We start from the raw sequence: 19,221 nt of genomic DNA, 5'->3' as shown, positions 1-19,221 counted from the left end.
TGGAATCCCCAATAAAACTATTATATAAGAATAATAAAGAATCTATATGAAAAATTTGAAAGTGCAGAACGAGTGGAGGACATCTTAACCAACTGGTTCCACACAGAGAGTGGAGTAAGACAGGGATGCAATCTCTCACTGGATATGTTCAGTCTTCCACTGGAAGAAGCAACCAGTAAGGCCTTAAACAAAGAAGACTCTGAAATCAAAATATATGGAAAAAATATAACAAAAATTTGCAGATGACATTGCATTACTTGCAAGCATGGAAGAAGATCTACAACGAATTTCTGATAAAATAAAGGAAGAAATGTATAAAATTTGGATTAAACCTAAATATAGGCAACACAAAAATTATGCAAATAGAAAAAAGAAACCTTCCTCATGACTTATTTTTCACAGTATTAACAACACCATACAATTTTATCAAAGAGATGTTTTATTAACTTATATTTTGCTGATTTTCAACTCAACATCATCAGAGCACAACACACTTGTACACGCAACAGCGAGTGAGTGAAACAATATAATTGCAAAGGACAAAAGATCTAAAGTCCTATTTTTGGCTCTCTCTAAAGGAAATAAAAAACAGCTATGCAGGAGTTTCTCTTAGGATAACAGTCTCCCATATTTGTTAAGGTTGGGAGAATTCTTCAAAGCCATTGCTGACTCAAAAAATAGTCTTTCAGATCTATAACGACTTCTAAACAGTACATTCGTTTTCCTCCATCTAATCCTGTGTGAAGGAGTGTCCAAAGCATGGTCTGCCAGTCCCGACTTGTCATAGTAATAGTAGCGAATGTATCTTTCATGTTCTTCCAGGTGGATGTTAACTGATCTTCCTGTTTGCCCATAATAGGCCAAGTCACAATCACAAGGAACTTCACACACTCCTGGGTGTGCTAAAGGGTGAAGTTTATCCTTAGGTGAGCAGATCAGAGTTGCCAGCTTGACATGAGGTTTGAAAGTTGTGCGAAGGCCATGTTTCATCAATACTTTGGCTATCTTTTTTTTTGATGTATCTCTGATATAGGGAATAGAAATGGTCATGTATTTTTGTGTATTAGGAGAGGGCAGAGTAATGGGCCTATGTAGTATTTTATCTATTTTGTAGGGATTATAGCCGTTGCCTAAGAATGTTTGGCGCAGATATTGGAGTTCTGTAGTCAGAGCTGTATCGTTAGAACAAATGGCTTTGGCTCTGTGTAAGTGTTTTTAAAATGCCATACTTTTGGACTGGATGATGATGTGATTGTTTATGTAGGTATCTTCCTGTGTGTGTAGGCTTTCTGTAAAAAGAAAAAGATAGTGATCCATCTGAAAGGCTGGTGACTAATGTGTCCAGAAATGGTAAACCATTATTTGATTCTTTTTCTACTATGAAGTGGATTTTAGGGTGTTGGCTGTTTAGGTAGGTGACAAACGCATCCAAAGTGTCTTGTCTGTAGGGCCAGATGGCAAACACATCATCTGCACAGCGTAACCACACTTGTGGCTTGTATGTAGCTGTGGTAAGTACTTTGTTTTCAAAGTGTTCCATGTAAAAATTTGCTAATGGGGAGAGAGGGGGGGGGGAACCCATAGCAGTACCATTAATGGTACTGCTATGTAGAATTTCCCTCCCCATGTAAAGTAACCTGCATTCATGGTAAATTTAAATAATTCAAAAATATCAGGGGGAAATTTAGACTTGATTAAATCAAGAGTCTATAAGTGGTACATTGGTAAATAAAGAGGTCACATCAAAACTAACTATTATGTCTAAATTTTTTAGGATAAGATTTTTAACCAGTGTTTTGAAATGGACTGAAATGTACTGAATTTTAATCACGTCTAAATTTCCCCCTGATATTTTTTAATTATTTAAATTTATCATGAATGCAGGCTACTTTACATGGGGAGGGAAATTCTATAAACAGATTAATGATACTGCTATGGATTCCCCCCCCTCTCTCCCCCGTTAGCAAAATTTTACATGGAACACTTTGAAAACAAAGTACAGGTAACCCTCGTATAACGCAGTACTTACACAACGCAGTTTCAATATAATGTGGTCTACAAATTGTAGTAACCCTTGTTCAACGCGGTACTTATACAGTCTAGAAATTGTAGTAACCCTTTATCTTTTCATATATTTTTCACCGCGCGACTTAAAAATCAAATTTTATCTTCATTAAATTTGTGTCTGCCCGTATTGCACAGGTAGTTATAAGTAGCGAATTTATATTAGGGGAAATATCCTTTAGCACACATGTACGTCAATTGTATACTGTATAAAGTATTTATTGTTGAAAATTGTCTTCGTTTTCTGCTAGGAAAGAGCATTGAAAATCATAAGTGTGTTATCTCAAGCTGAGCGCTTTAGTTTCTGGTGAGTTACATACATAATTAATACGTAATGCTTTTTTTTTATGTAAAAAAATTATTTTTATAGTATTGGCCACAAATTACATTGAAAGGGAAAAAATGAATATTGAAAAGAAAATTCGTCTCGAAGAAAAAAAATTAAAATCATGGATCGGTTGAAAAATGGAGAAAAACCGGTTGTTCTAAGGACTTTGAATTTAAATGAATCAAGAATACAAACAGTCAAACACAATGAACATAAAAATCCAAGAAAGTGTTTATTGCTGGGTCAACGGTAAGTGCAAAGCTCATTGCTCATGTACCCAGTTTTCTAAGAGAAAAATGAAGAAATCTCTAATGATTTGGAAAGAAGATGCACTCAAAAGAAAATTCTTTTGGATGGAAAATCGTATTAAACAAAAAACTCTCAAAGTTTAAAACATTTATAATGCAGACCGGGTGTTCAGTGCTGATGAATCAGGGTTATATTGGAAAAATATGCCAAAACATACCTATATTTCAAAAAATGAAAGATTGGCTCCTGGATTCAAAATTTCCAAAGACAGAATTACTCTACTGTTTTGTAGTAATGCATCAGGTGATTACATGACAAAACTAATGTTTATTAACCGATCCTCAAATTTTCGTGCTATGAAAGATTAAAATATGCACTTATTTTTATTTTGCCTAAAACATTTATGCATTACGTGCAATGAAGCTTAATTACAATTTGTAATTTTTATACTATGTATTTGTGTCATAGTTTATATATTTTCTTAACTTACATGATTACATAAAAAATTTTTTTGTTGGATATGTCATTGTTGTTTATATAATTTTTTTCAAAAAAAAAACAATTTCGGAACTTAACCCTACTTTTTTGTATGTGATCTGAGTCTCGCATAACGCGATTTATATAACGCGGCATTTCTATGGAACCTAACATCTGCATTATACGAGGGTTACCTGTACTTACCACAGCTACATACAAGCCATAAGTGTGGTTATGCTGTGCAGATGATGTGTTTGCCATCTGGCCCCATGGACAAGACACTTTGGATGCATTTGTCACCTACCTAAACAGCCAAACCCTAAAGTCCACTTCACAGTAGAAAAAGAATCAAATAACGGTTTACCATTTCTGGACACATTAGCCACCAGCCTTTCAGATGTATCACTATCTTTTTCTTTTTACAGAAAGCCTACTGTTAAATTGTAATATCTATTGTTAAATAGTAATGTCTATTGTTAAATCTTCAGTTTAATCTTATCATACATTAATTTACTGTTTCTTGAATCTATCCTTTTGCTTACTTAAAACCTTACACAGTCAAAATCCTACTGGCTGTTCTATTGTAAAATTGTAATTTCTATTGTTATATCGTAATTCTACTTCTATAATAACTCTCCTTCTAATCTACTGTCATACCCTTAGGATATTAATTCAGATCTATCTCCTCTTCGGATATTGGCAAAATTTATATTTTGCTGCGCCAGCCAATATCCTATAACAGAAGAGACTTTTGTTCAGGGAAATATTTCTAAATTCTCAAGGGATACACAGTTATTTTATCTCATGCTAGCGCTGTGCAGATTCAGTTAGCAGTCGTAGACCGAATCTCACTTAAGCAATTATATCTAAATTCCTTCCCGCCAAAAATGTTCTATTTCATAAGTGGTGGTTTGAATTCGTAATCAGGCATAAACTCAGGTATAAGGTACAAAACATGTTTATTGGAAAACATAAAACATTTACAGCTATGTAAGTTAAATACTCAATGGATCAAAATTCACTCTAAGTTAAGGGTTATACTAAATCACAATGAATCTAAGTAAGTTAAGTCCTTCAGTTATGAGAGGATAAGATTTGGTTCAAGCATAATACTACTATATAATTCCTTTCACAAGTTGTTCACAGAACACGCATTGAACACTTTCATTACTACTCTATCAATAATTATCTTAATTTTAAATTTCATTTAAGCAAGTCTAGCCATTCATAAATCACTGCCTATTAATAACTCTTCTTTGTTCCATAAGGGCTTAATTAATTCAGTCAAATTCTCACTAAAAGTTCTCTACTAGTGTCCTTTAGTTACAATGCATACAAATTTCTTGTTCTTCTAAACAAATTTTAACATAGAACGAAAACTCTTACATTACCGGATCCTTTCAGATTTCATGCCACCATCTCATGTAGGTCTGGATTACCTTACTGCCTATTCTTCGGCCGTCTTTGCTCCTGGCATTGTACTATGCTTTTTTTTTCTAATCGTTTCCGACTGTTGTGTGCTGTCTATCGCTCCGCAGGAAACTTTCTCCAATGGGACATTCTGCTGAGGCTCAATTCCACATAGGCCGTCATATCGCGATCAGCTCTCCTTGAAAATCTTCAAGCATTCTCAAGAAAAGAACCTGCCGTCCGTCATTACTGTAGTCGGCCCACCGCTCTTTAACGAATCCTCCGACCAACTCCCCCTAAACTCGAATCCGGCACCCGAAGATCAAAAGGTCAAAAAGCCTCCTAAAACAGCGTACCTCATCTTTTATTCGCCCTATTCGGGCATCCTCTATTCGATGTGGTTTTCACCCACGAACCCCATTGTTCATGCCCCTTGGGTGATCCTACACTCTCCCTAACCTGTCAGGTTACATTATTCTAGGTAGCCGCTCTGACGTCATTTTTTCCGCGTAGGTATAGCCTCCATCGCTACGCTCGACTCGTACAGATTATACGCGATCTAATTAATCGTAATTATCTCCTAATAATTACGGATTACTACTTATAATTTTTCTCAGAATTTCGCAATGTACTAGACAGCTTACTTGGGAATTACAAATAACTTAACAATAACTCTCACTATATGGCACACATGGACTACACATTATTACAAAACATAAAACAGTACTTCATAATTATTAGCTGATGTGCAGATATCTCCTTAATTAGTAGTAGTTATCATGTTAAATCCTGAATAAAGAATTTTCTTGTAAAGCTCTCCATTCAGGATCTAACACTACACACACAGGAAGATACCTACATAAACAGTCACATCATCATCCAGTCCAACACATCAGCTAATATAAGCATTTTAAAAACACTTACACACAGAGCCATTTGTTCTAACAATACAGCTCTGACCACAGAACTCCATTATCTGCACCATTCTTAGGCAACAGCTATAATCCCTACAAAATACTACATAGGCCCATTACTCTGCCCTCTCCTAATACACAAGAATACAACATGACCATTTCTATTCCCTATATCAGAGATACATCAGAAAAGATAGCCAAAATATTGATGAAACATGGCCTTCGCACTACTTTCAAACCTCATGTCAAGCTGGCAACTCTGATCCGTTCACCTAAGGATAAACTTCACCCTTTAGCACACCCAGGAGTGTATGAAGTTCCTTGTGACTGTGACTTGGCCTATTATGGGCAAACATGAAAGATACATTCGCTACTATTACTATGGCAAGTCTGGACTGGCAGACCACGCTTTTGACACTCCTTCACACAGGATTAGATGGAGGTAAACAAATGTGCTATTTAGAAGTTGTTATAGATCTGAAAGATTATTTTTTGAGTCAGCAATGGCTTTGAAGAATTCTCCCAACCTTAACAAATATGGTTGCATTAATTTGCCAAAAATTTCGGAGACTGTTATCCTAAGAGAAACTCCTGCATAACTGTTTTTTTTTCCTTTAGAGGGTGCCAAAAATAGGACTTTAGATCTTTTGCCGTTTGCAATTATATTGTTTCACTCACTCACTGTTGCGTCTACAAGTTGTGCTCTGATGATGTTGAGTTGAAAATCAGCAAAATATAAGTTAATAAAACATCTCTTTGATAAAATTGTGTGGTGTTGTTAATACCTTGAAAAATAAGTCATTAATAATCATCAACACTTAAGCTTATCTGTTAGATAGAAGGAAAAAGAAACACTAGTTTGAAAATTGAAATTGATAATAAGAATCTAGAGCAGGTAGAAAACTTCACCTACCTCGGAGGACTAATTGAATACAAAGGTGAAATTACTAAAGATATAAACAGACGAATCAGTCAAGCTACATCAAACAAGTAGCGAAAATAAGAATTTATTAAGACGATGGTTCTCCCAGTACTTCTCTATGAAAGTGAAATGAATGCTGGAATCTCAAAAAAGCTAAAGAGAAAAACTTATTATCTACTGAATTGGGTTGGCTAAGAAGATTACTTAGAGTATCTCTGCTGGATAGTCTAAGAAATGAAAACACGATGAAATGACTAAAACAAGTAATATCAATAATAGACAGAATCCAAGAAAGAAGACTGAGATGGTTTGGCCACATGACTAGAATGGAAACAGAAAGGTTACCAACTAAAGCCCTGTATACAACGATGGAAGGTAAAAGATGCAAAGGGCAGCCCAGAATTAGATGGATAGACAAAAGAGGACTTGAAAAACTGATAGTTTTTTGAGTGACACCAAACTGGACAGAATTGTTTGGAATCTCTAGGGACAGACAGAAGTGAAGAGTTCATTCGGCCTTATCATCATTTACATAGATGATGGAAGAGAGCGAGATGAATGTTATTATGCTTTTTATGTATAAAAAGTATTTATTGATTTTATTTTTATTTATTTATTTTTTACCAGAGGTCAGACTAACATAAGCAGTTGGAATTAGCTTACTCTTGTGTAGTGTCATGTAGCTTGTGTCTTGCTGATGATGACCTCGATATAGAGACTGAAACATTCAGTGTTATTTTCCTAATTAGAAGTAAAGTAATTGTTCTAATGTGTTTTTGTCTCCATAAATTCTACACAATGAATGCTGACCATTGTGTAACTTTGAAAGAAAGTTAAATACCTCTGTTATATGTTGTAAAGGGTTAACATTATTTTCTTTTATTAACTTTTATAACTAGATTATCCATTCTTAATTTTAATATAGTTCATTTATGTGTTAAATGACTTGATGTTAACCATTTTAGAATATTTGTTACATAAATGGCGATTAATCATGCTTCATGTTTTTTCATGCTTGTTTGATATTTTTCTGATATTTTTAAAAGCTTTGATAAAGATAAAATTGAGTTATGCAAACCTATTTTGTTAAGAATATTTGTTTTGATAAAAAAAAAGTCCTACAGTTTTCCATTTACTTTTAGTTAAATGGGAAAATGTAAAACATTTCATTTTTTTTTTTACTTGAATGTAATTATATTCCTTCTTTTCTTCCATATTTTATCCTAATATAAGCAAATAATAAAAAAAATTTTATCCAGAGTTTGAGATTCAAATTTAAAGTAAGTGAAATTTCCTTTGCACTTCTTAAACTTCAATTTTACATTGCTGTGGAGACGTTATTGTTTGCTTATGGTAAGGTTTGGATGAAAAGAATAATATAATGAGTTACATGACTTCAGTTCACCTTGGTCTTTAGTGAGTTGGAGGATGAGAGTAATTTGATGCTATAGTAGGGGGGAAAAGGGGGGGGGACAGTCATCATAGGCAAAACTTAAAGCTGGCAAAGATCAAAGAATTACTGGAAATCGAGGGGAAGAATTATGAGTGTGTTTGTGCTTTATGTATCATGGTAGCCATTTTAAGAATTAAGATATGCTATAAATCTTTAATTTGAATATTGTTAATATAAACACAGAATATGTTTTTATAGTTTCATTTAAAAGAAAAAAAGAAAGTGAAAATAAAGTTAGCATTTATTATGAGAGGTCTCAAGACCTATAATGTGACAATACATTATGTGAGCAAGTGACTAGAGAATAAGAAAGAAATTTGTTAATGAGTTTCTTGGGGAGTTGGAGTTGTATTCATTGGGAAAAAATGGTATGGAAAAGACTGTTTCAAATGAACAGTTTTCTCAGTACCATTTTTTTCCCAATGACAAGTTGGAGTTTAGAGCTGAACTGTATGTGGGTGTTGACCTGTGGCTGCTTGTGCTCATACATGATTAGAAAAAATATTGGCAGAATGGTGGAGGCCAGTTCAGTGGAGGAAACACCCTATAGAAAGACATAATATAAACATACCTTCTCCTTGAGAGAGAGAGGTCATATTTTAAGTTATGGTTTTTTTTTGTTTTTTTTTTTTTTCCTTTAAAGAACAAGCTGGATAAAAGCTTGCTTCCATATTGTTAGATAGATGCCAGTTAATTATGATAGCTTGTAAAATTGTACAAGATAGGTGTTAATACTATGTTGTCTAGGGATCTTACTGGTATCAAGACTGTATGGTATTTTTCTGAAATCCTCTTAAAATATCAGAAGAGGTGTACTGTGGGTAGTTTGTGGATTAGTTGGAAGAGATTTTCCTTGATTGCCTAAATAAGAACTGGAGGAGAAGATTGATACCTAAGGCAGACTGTAAATTCTAGGAGCATTGGTATAAAACAGTAACAGCTTTTTATCTGTTTATACTAGCCACATGGTGACTGTCTTAATTAATTCCATTGTTTTCTTTTTGATGCAGTTTGTCGGATCATAGTTAATTGCTACATGTTGTTTTCGGATACCAGTTGGTTCATATTTTCTAGGTAAGCTAACAGCAGCATTAACTTTGTCAGCCTTGGAACAGTGATTTGTTTGTTAGTTTTTCAGGGATTTTAGGGTAATATTTTTGCTTTGGTTAGATTGTACTTAGCGGTTTATTATAACTTAGTATATTAGATGTTTTTATCTACAGGGTGTTCGGGATAAATTTGACAGTTTCGTAAGGAAAAAGAAAATCTTCTTTGTATCTATTAAATTTAATGAATTGACAAAAAAACATTACAGGCAGAGTTAATTACAATACTATTAACAAGATTTACTCAAAATAACCACCATTAGCATCGATCACAGCTTCAATTCTGCTTCGGAACCTCGAACAAGCTGATGCTACAGTCTCCCTGGGAAGGGCCGCAAAAACTGTTTTAATTTTATCCATTAACTGGGCTTTTGTATTACTGGAAGTGCGATTGGTGTCTTTTTCAACTGCGCCCCATACAAAATAATCCATGGGGTTAAGGTCTGGGGAGTTTGGAGGCCAAACATTTGGACTGGTGAAGTCGTAGAAATTTTCAGACAACCATTTTTGACTTTTCCCAGAGGTGTGGCAAGGGGCCGAATCCTGCTGCCATACATACGGCCTACCATTGGCTACCCTTGTTATCCAGGGCTTGACTACAGTTAGCAACTCCACGAACAAAGCCCGAATTCCAATGCCAGGGTTCTTCAACACCTGTTCCTGCAGATTTGCGAGGAATTCTGCTGTACGAACGCAATCAGATCGTCTGCTAGGGATCTTTCTTCTTGCTACATCCTCGTAGTCACCATTGCAAGTCTCTAGTTCATGCCTGATTGTTTTTACTGTATTCAGGGAGCATTGGGCAGCAGTCGTAATATCCTTATTTTGATGGCGGGCACGAATCATCATGATACAAGTTATTCTCTTCCATGATTCAGGTGGGTTCCAGCTATCCATCCTTTCTGACATCTTGTATATGAATGAAGAAGGGTCCAAACTTTTAAATGAAGAGAAGTGTGTGTTAATACATGTAACTTACGGAAAAATATAATTAATTATAAATATGTCAAATTTATCCCGAACACCCTGTATATTATGTTTAAAAGCTTATGTTTATTGTAGTGTGTGTTTTAGTTTACACATACACAGAGCTACAGAAATCCATTTACCCACTTGCCACAGGCTAGTGATGCGTCTAGTGATTTTTTTTTGTATAATTTACACTTTTTTTTTTCATTAAAAAAATAATTTTATTTGCTGCCAAGTTATTGATCACTAGTAGTTGCCAACAAATTTATTAAAGCAGTTTTATTTATAGAGAGCTGAAAATAAAATTTTTGGATCTAAAATCCCTTAATTTGAACACTGCAGCATTCCCTTTTAAAGAATTGCAAAAACGTTTGCAATTCTTTAAAAGTTGCCAGTTTTCTCTAAAAGTCATGACGTAAACCAGTAATCTTCACTTCCTTCTGTCCTTTTATCTCCTTTAAAGTTCAGAACTTTATTTATTTTTTTTTTCTATATGAAATACTGAAAATGACTACAAAAAATAAACAGTCATTAAAAACTCAACCTGCCATATCTTCCTCTCCAAACAGTTGTTCTGCTATCATTGCCATAACATAACAATTGATAACTGTTAAATGTAAAAATTTCAGAAATATCTATCTGCTATCAAGTTCCAAAAAGTCTCTTCATTTCTCTCACAGCAGTATCACGCTTAGTTTTTGTTTGTCGTGAAGTGGGAAAAGTAGAGCTGCCATTACGTGTTATAGTGCTTTACTTGAAAACTGTAAATCTTGCACACTTGGAGGTTTGCAAGAAAACATAAGTTTTTCATATCATGAATACATTTAAATTAAATTCCAGTTATTTCCAATAAATAAATTTTTAAACAAATCAGTGCTTTCATTTAGTTCAATATTAACTTTAAACATCATATACATTGTACATGTTTAATAGACAATCTGTTATTTAAAAAAAAAAAATTGCACTTTTCTAACAATTTCATCAACAAAATAAACCAATAATTATAAACACAAATTAAAATTGGCACAATATAATTAAATACTGTAGTGCATCTGTACATTTTATTCTTCCAATACCTTTTACCCCTTTGGTAGGTGCACACAAATGTAATATAGTATTGTCTTAAGCTTATTTTCATAGTTCAGAGCATGAATTAGCTTAGTGTAATTAAATTTTACATAACAAAAAGGCTTTTTAATACTGAAAATACAATTATCTTATAAAGACAAGTCAAAGATTGATCATAGTGACTGAGTGCATCATGACTTTCTTATTAAATTATTGTTTATGAAGAATTTATATAAATTCATCCTTAATATGAACAATAAATGAAATAAATGCAAGACACAATCTGAGTTGTGATGAGCTGTGTTGCAGTATACATTTTAAATCCCCCATTAAAGAAAAGCATATTTCTGTATAATTACATGTAACATATAATGGAAATTAAAGAATGTAATTCTTTCTTTTGTCCTCATAACATTTGGTTTTTTAAAACATCAGCTATAACGAAATTTGCATAAAGGAGACCAATACCTTAGACTGTTAAAATTTTTTGTGGCTAGTAGATTTAAGTTATATTTCTGGAGCTGTGTGTGTGTGCACATAAGTATTCTTAATATGAAGGTCCAAACATCAAGTGAAATAATTGCTCTAACATGTTTTTTCTTTCTCCACAATGAATATCATATGATAGTATATATTATATATATATATTTCATTCTTTAAGGCTCGGGCAACAATGGCTTTGAGTACAAGGGAATCATCAGTTAGCAGCCTTAAGAACTGTTGGGATACACTGAAAGCAGACAACAAGTCATTTTTAACCCTTGTTACATCAGCATTTCCTTCAGCTAAGGTATAATGTATACATTAAAATAGTTCATTTTACTTAAATTAATTTGCTGTGTTGCCTTTTTAATTGATATACTAAGTGCGATTCTGTGAATTAAGTGTAATGATGTTCACACAATAAAAAAAAAAAGATGTCGATCTTATTGTTAGAATACGAGAAAGAGAGTAAAAGAGTTGATAGTTTTGGAAGATACTGATTATTGTAAATGCAGCAAGCATTTAAAGAGGCATGTATTAACAAGTTAACTTGTTATGCAAGCAGCAGAACTGAATCTCCGTGTGAAAGGGGTGGAGTGAATTAGTGACTGATGACTTACTAATCAACATAATTGCTCTTCTGTACTGAAGCAGGTAATTTTTATAGAGCCCTTAGGGCACCATCCCAAATGTGTGAAAAGTTTTCAATGGCTAAATGAGCTTTTGATTTTTATAGTTAATCACTGTCCAGATGTAGAACACAAACTTGCTGAGTGGGCAATATTTATAATGTTCATTAAAAAAAAAAAAAAATAGAAGTTATATCAACAAGAGATCTCAATTTATCCAGAGATTTGGCAAGTTGTCAAAAGCAAGATCAGAAGAATATCAATGTGAGAAATAAGACAGGATTATGATTTTATTCGCATTGAAATTAAGAAGGTTATCAGAATCCTAATGAAGAATAGTGTGGAGATCAGAATTTAGAATTGTAGAAGTCAGTATTTTGGAAATTTTGGTGATAGGTGAAAGAACAGAGCCCTGAGAGACTGGCATAGTTGCAGAGGTTAGGATAAAGCCATCTACCACCCATCACTATCATGTATAATGTATGAAGTAGAAAGAGAGGGAGAGAGGAGGTAACCTAGTTTCAAAAGTTAGAAAAAAAGATCAGCCATAAAATGGGAATAGGTCTTTGTGCTAATCATGAGATGCCTTAGAGATTTCAAGAGTTGCCACTTAGAATTCCTCATCCTTTTCCACGACATTTGTCCAAAGTTGTTTCATGTAAATAAACAAGAGTTCCAGTTTATCAACAGAGGCAGAATTCAGACTGGTAATCATTTATTAGTTGAAGTTCCCATATATGATGCAATTTGAGTGTTAATGATTTTCTCCATTACTTTAGAACAGTGGTCTTCAAACATGTGGAATACTTATCTCTAAGTATTATATCTCAGTATGGCCTACTATAGTAGGCCATACTGAGAAATAATACTTTTATTTTAGGTATAAAGAATAGAATAGTAATACTTCATAGAAAATAAATATCAAGAAGGCGGCAAAATATTCTGGAGGTTGTTGAAGAAACTTAGGAATGGAGGAAAGAGTGCTGTAAAAGGAGTTAGAGATGATAAAGGTGACATGAAAACAGGAGAAAAAGATATCCTTGAAGTATGGAGTAATTACTTCGAAAAATTGCTAAATGAAACAAGCAGTGATGACAGCACAGTGATAAAAAAACACTGACCAGGCATGCAGTCAGGAATACATATCCATACTTGAAGTAGAAAAAGCCATCAAAGGCCTGAAATGTGGAAAGGCAGCAGGAGTAGATGATATTCGACCAGAAATGCTGAAGTATGGTGGTATAAAAGTCTTACAGTAGCTGCACTGCATAGTTCAGAAGGCCTGGACAGAGGGACGAATTCCCGATGATTGGAGTAGAGCTGTAATAGTACCCATATATAAAAAGGGAAATAAAACTGAATGTGAGAATTACAGAGGTATTTCCCTACTGAGTATTCCTGGCAAGATCTATGCAAGTATACTTGAGAAACGGTTGAGAAGAATTGTGGAAGAAAAGTTTGGTGAAGAACAAGCTGGATTCAGGCCAAATAGAGGCTGTCAGGATCAGATCTTCACTTTACAACAAATAGTCAAGAAAGCATGGGAATATAACAAAGATCTGTATTTAAGTTTTGTTGATTTGGAAAAGGCATATGACAAGGTGCCAAGAGAGAAGCTATTCAATACGCTGCAGTTATATGGTGTGAATGGGGCATTATATCAAGCAATACTTAGTCTTTATTTGAGTTGTAAGTCAGCAGTTAACAGGAAGATGGTTTAATGTTAAATCTGGTGTGAGACAAGGATGTACATTATCCCCTCTGTTATTCATTATCTATATGGATCACGTTATGAAGGAAAGTGGTATTAAACCTGATATCAAAATTGGAGATGTTAATGTCAGCTCTTTGCTTTATGCGGATGATGTTATACTTCTAAATAAATCCGCTACAACTCTGCAAGATTCTCTGACTAAATTGAATAGCTGTTGTAATAGATATGGTATGAAGGTCAGCAATAAAAAGACAAAGACAATGAAAATAGGCAGAATCATTGAAAATGTCAAGTGTGTTGTGAATGGAGAACCTGTGGAACAAGTAAAACATTTCAGCTACTTAGGCACGATTTTTACTGAAGATGGTAAATTAAATATAGAAATAGACAACAGAATCAGCAAAGCTGGTATGGTGGGAAGTCAATTGAATAAATTCATATGGAATAAGAGAGAAATTAGTATACAAGACGGTGTTCAAACCAGTTTTAACTTATGGATCTGAGAGCTGGGTCAGAAGTAAAACACTTGACCAAAGACTAGAGACCGCAGATATGAGAGTCCTGAGAAAGATTAGAGGCATGAACAGATGGCATCAATGGCAATATCGTATTAAAAATGAGGATATTAGGAAAGAACTTGACATTGTCAGCATCCAGGAATGCATTAGCAGCGCTAGTCTCAGGTGGTATGGTCACTTAAACAGAATGGGTGAAGAAAGATTAGCAAAACAAGTGTTCTCTGCCAGGTTGGCAGGAAAACGACCCAGAGGAAGACCAAGATATAGGTGGATTGATACAGTACAAAGTGCCTTAGACGATAGAAATATAAGATCTGTTAATGTTGGAGTCTTGACAAGTAACAGACTGACTTGGAGGAAAATTGTAGATAGGAAGTTAGTAATGATGTAATTTTTTCATGTAGTACTGTCATATCCTGTACACACACCCCTTGAGGGTACATGGCAGGAATTTGATGATGATGATATATATAATCAATTCAAAATGGGCATATTTGGGGGTAGTTACTGTTCATAGTCACCGCAATGGAGCACAGCTTGGCATTGAGAAGTATATCTATCCTATGAGCAACATGGTTTCTATAGAAACTATGTTCTTAATGGGAATAATTAAAATAATTTTAATTCTTCTTCTTCATGTAGCTTCCTCAGTGAGAGGGTGCAGCACCATGTTCTTCCAGTTCTCTCTGTTGGTTGCTTTCCTTTTTGTTTCTGCATAGCCATGTGATCCTGTCCATGATCTTATATCTTCAAGCCATGTCCTTCATAGTTTGCCTCTTGATCCTTTTCCCATAATTTTCCTTCTAAAACTGTTAGTATCCTCTATCCTGCTGAACCTCTCAGTATATGTCCTGCCAATCTCATCTTTCTCTGGATCATTTCCTGTAATAAATATATTTGTGTTCTCATTCTCTGTAGGACATCTGTATTTGTCACATGTTCTGTCCATGGGATTTTCAGAGCTCTCCTATAGCACTATATTTCAAAGGCCATTATCTGTTACCTTACTCTCTTCTTGAATATCCAAGTCTCACTTCCATAGAAAATTGACCACACTAATGTTCTTATCATTCTTTTCTTTGTCTCGATACTCATAGAACTTCTGAGCAGATCTTTATTTTTCCAGAATGCATCCTTAGTTATGGCTGTTCTTATTTTTATTTCTTTATCTTGCTTTCCATCTGCAGTTAAGTGCCTAAATATTTGTATTCTGTTGTTCATTCAATTTTCATATTGTTTATGAATATTTCTGGCTCGGATCTGTTTTCTTTTGAGATTTTCATAAATTTGGTCTATTTTGCATTCATATCTAATCCAAATTCTTTACCTTCTTCAATTAGTAGCTGCAGTAATTTGATTAATTTGTTTCTGTTTTCTGCTTTTAGAATGGTATGATCAGTATATCTAAGATTGTTGTATTTTATACCATTAATACTAATTCTTATTTTTTGTTTTTCAATCTTTTTCATATATATAGATATGAAATATCTTTCATATATAGATATTTCATATCTATATATGAAAGATATTTTATATTAATATCTTTTTCACTATGGATATTAAATAGATTTGGTGAAAGGATACAACCTTGTTTAACTCCTCTTTTTATTTTCACTGCAGAAGTCTCATCATTAAACAGCTGCATTTTCTGTTTGGTGTAAATCATTTTTATAATCTTAAGTACATGATCTTCTATGTCTAATTTATCTAATACGTACAGGGTGTTCGGGATAAATTTGACAGTTTCGTAAGGAAAAAGAAAATCTTCTTTGTATCTATTAAATTTAATGAATTGACAAAAAAACATTACAGGCAGAGTTAATTACAATACTATCAACAAGATTTACTCAAAATAACCACCATTAGCATCGATCACAGCTTCAATTCTGCTTCGGAACCTCGAACAAGCTGATGCTACAGTCTCCCTGGGAAGGGCCGCAAAAACTGTTTTAATTTTATCCATTAACTGGGCTTTTGTATTACTGGAAGTGCGATTGGTGTCTTTTTCAACTGCGCCCCATACAAAATAATCCATGAGGTTAAGGTCTGGGGAGTTTGGAGGCCAAACATTTGGACTGGTGAAGTCGTAGAAATTTTCAGACAACCATTTTTGACTTTTCCCAGAGGTGTGGCAAGGGGCCGAATCCTGCTGCCATACATACGGCCTACCATTGGCTACCCTTGTTATCCAGGGCTTGACTACAGTTAGCAACTCCACGAACAAAGCCCGAATTCCAATGCCAGGGTTCTTCAACACCTGTTCCTGCAGATTTGCGAGGAATTCTGCTGTACGAACGCAATCAGATCGTCTGCTAGGGATCTTTCTTCTTGCTACATCCTCGTAGTCACCATTGCAAGTCTCTAGTTCATGCCTGATTGTTTTTACTGTATTCAGGGAGCATTGGGCAGCAGTCGTAATATCCTTATTTTGATGGCGGGCACGAATCATCATGATACAAGTTATTCTCTTCCATGATTCAGGTGGGTTCCAGCTATCCATCCTTTCTGACATCTTGTATATGAATGAAGAAGGGTCCAAACTTTTAAATGAAGAGAAGTGTGTGTTAATACATGTAACTTACGGAAAAATATAATTAATTATAAATATGTCAAATTTATCCCGAACACCCTGTATATTGAACATTTTATTATATTTTACCCAGTCAAAAGCCTTCTGAAAGTCTATGAAGCATATGTAAATGTTCCTATTTCTTTCAAGTGGTCTTTCTATTAGTATTTTTAGTTCCAGGATAGCATTAATTGTTCCCATTCCTCTTTTGAAGCCTTTCTGTTGTTCACTCAATTCACCCTTTATGGCTCTTTCAATTTGTTTGTTAACAATGGTTAAAATAATTTTATATGCATGGGATATTAGGCTCAAAGTTCTGTAATCCTTGCAATTTTGTGCATTATGTTTCTTTGGAATTGGTATGCAGATAGATGTTGTAAAAACTTCAGGTAATTGTATTGTTTTATAGATGTCCTGAATGGATTCCACTAAATTGTTGTTATTGTTGCCAGTCAAAGCTTTCAACAGCTCAGCCGGAATATTATCACACCCAGGGGATTTATTATTAGGAAGATTCTTAATTACCTGTTCTACCTCCTTTCTTGTGGGTAGAGTGATATCTGTTGTTACGTTTAACTTAAGGTGTCATGAATCATATAACATGTTACCATTATTATCATCATCATCATAGAGGTCTGATAAGTACTCCACCCATCTTCCATTTATCTTTTCCTTATGAGTATGTTTCCATCTTTATCCTTGATGTTATTAGACTGTGTATGTTTTGCTTTTCCATTAAGTTCTTTCACCTTCAGGAATGTTTCTTTGGTTTTGTTTCTATTTTTTAATTCTTCTATCTCAGTGCATTGCCTATTTATCCAGTTTTGTTTCAATCTTTTACATAACTGTTTGATTCTTTTATCCAAAATTTTATATCTTAACCTTTCTTCTTCATTTATTCCTCTTTTCCATGTTCTTTCATCAGTAAGGTTGATTACCTCTTGAGTTATCCTTGGTTTTTTCTTTCTTTCTTCTTGTTTATTGATGTGGTTTTTAGCAGATGTTATGATAGCTGCTTGTAGTCTATTCCACCGAGAGGGTTCATTTTCATTTTGCAACTGTGCAGACAGCAGTTCCGAAATATTTTCATTGAATTTTGATTTTATTATCTGATTTTGTATCATTTGCAGATCCCATTTTAGTGGTTGACTTCTTTTAAATTTTATTGTTTTCAGGCGAATATTCATCTTCATTAAGACCAGTCTATGATCAGATCCACAGTCAGCGCTTGGCATCACCTTTGAGTTCTGTATTCCATTGAAGTAACGTTTACTGACTACAATATAGTCTAATTGATTTTTGTATCTTCCATTCAGACTTCTCCATGTGTAACATGCTGTTGGTTTTTGCTCAAAATAAGTATTAGTTATGATGAGACTGTGCTTGTTATAGAAATCAATCAGCTTTTGTCCTCTCTCATTCCGAATTCCTAGTCCAAATGGACCCACATGTGTAGATGTTCTCTCTGATCCAACTTTTGCGTTCCAGTCACCCATAGCACAAATAACTCATCTTTCTTGCCTCTGACTTCCTTTATACACCATTCTATTTCATCATACATGATATCTATTTCTGCTTCCTCATTCTGTTCTGTAGGAGCATATATTTGAATAGTCAGCATATCTCTAGGTTTAGATTTCACTAGAATTGCCATTACTCTATCTGATTTTTTGATTATATGGATAATGTTTTTATTAGTTTTCTTCTCTACAATAAACGCTATGCCTCTTCTTGATATTTCACCACCTGACATATATATTTTATATATCTTGCCATTTGAAAGTTTCGACTCAAAATCTGATGATCCTTTCCAAAAAAGTTTCACTTATTCCTAGTATACTAATATAAAATCTCTCCATCTCTCTCTCTCTCTCTCTCTCATCACATTAGCCAATTTCCTGCATTTATTCAATCCTCTTACAGTAGCAATATTCAAGCAATTTCTGCATCGAGTTTCTTTATAGCAGTCATGGACTGACGATACGCAAGGCCTGCTATATCATCCTGACACCACTGTTCCGGGCATATTGAGTCTACCCGGGCTTTAATTCTTTTTTGTGTAGACACGATGCTTTACATACGGCATTTTTTACGGAATGGGCCGCCAGAACCATCCAACCCCCAATATGAATGGAGGACTACAACTGTCGTTGGTTAGCGGGTTCCATTGACCTAGCCGGGAGGCCTGCAAAATAGTGCCACCAACCATTCCCCCCCCCCTCATCCACCACCAAGGGGACGCCCCGATGCGCCGTGACAGCCCAACGACCTGATAATTTTAATTATTTTCAGTAATTAACAAAGTTGATTATGAAAATATTTTGAAAAAAAATATAATAAAAAATAAA

The 19,221-nt window shown here is 34.4% G+C and overlaps 1 protein-coding gene across 1 annotated transcript in view; it reads left to right on the top strand.

Annotated features, from left to right (window-relative positions):
- melt (ventricular zone expressed PH domain-containing protein melted) overlaps window positions 1-19,221 on the top strand; it is a 338,615-nt gene that overhangs the window by 235,562 nt on the left and 83,832 nt on the right. The window contains exon 13 of the mRNA XM_090398172.1: window positions 11,622-11,750. Within this exon, the coding sequence (XP_090254298.1) occupies window positions 11,622-11,750 (129 nt within the window). The remainder of the gene's footprint in view (window positions 1-11,621; window positions 11,751-19,221) is intronic.

Source organism: Typopeltis vanoorti, chromosome 1 (genome assembly GCF_054136105.1).
Source record: "Typopeltis vanoorti isolate ZY-2024b chromosome 1, IOZ_Tvanoo_1.0, whole genome shotgun sequence".
In the NCBI taxonomy this organism is placed as follows: Eukaryota; Metazoa; Arthropoda; class Arachnida; order Uropygi; family Thelyphonidae; genus Typopeltis; species Typopeltis vanoorti.
This window is presented reverse-complemented; position numbering and strand designations above follow the sequence as displayed.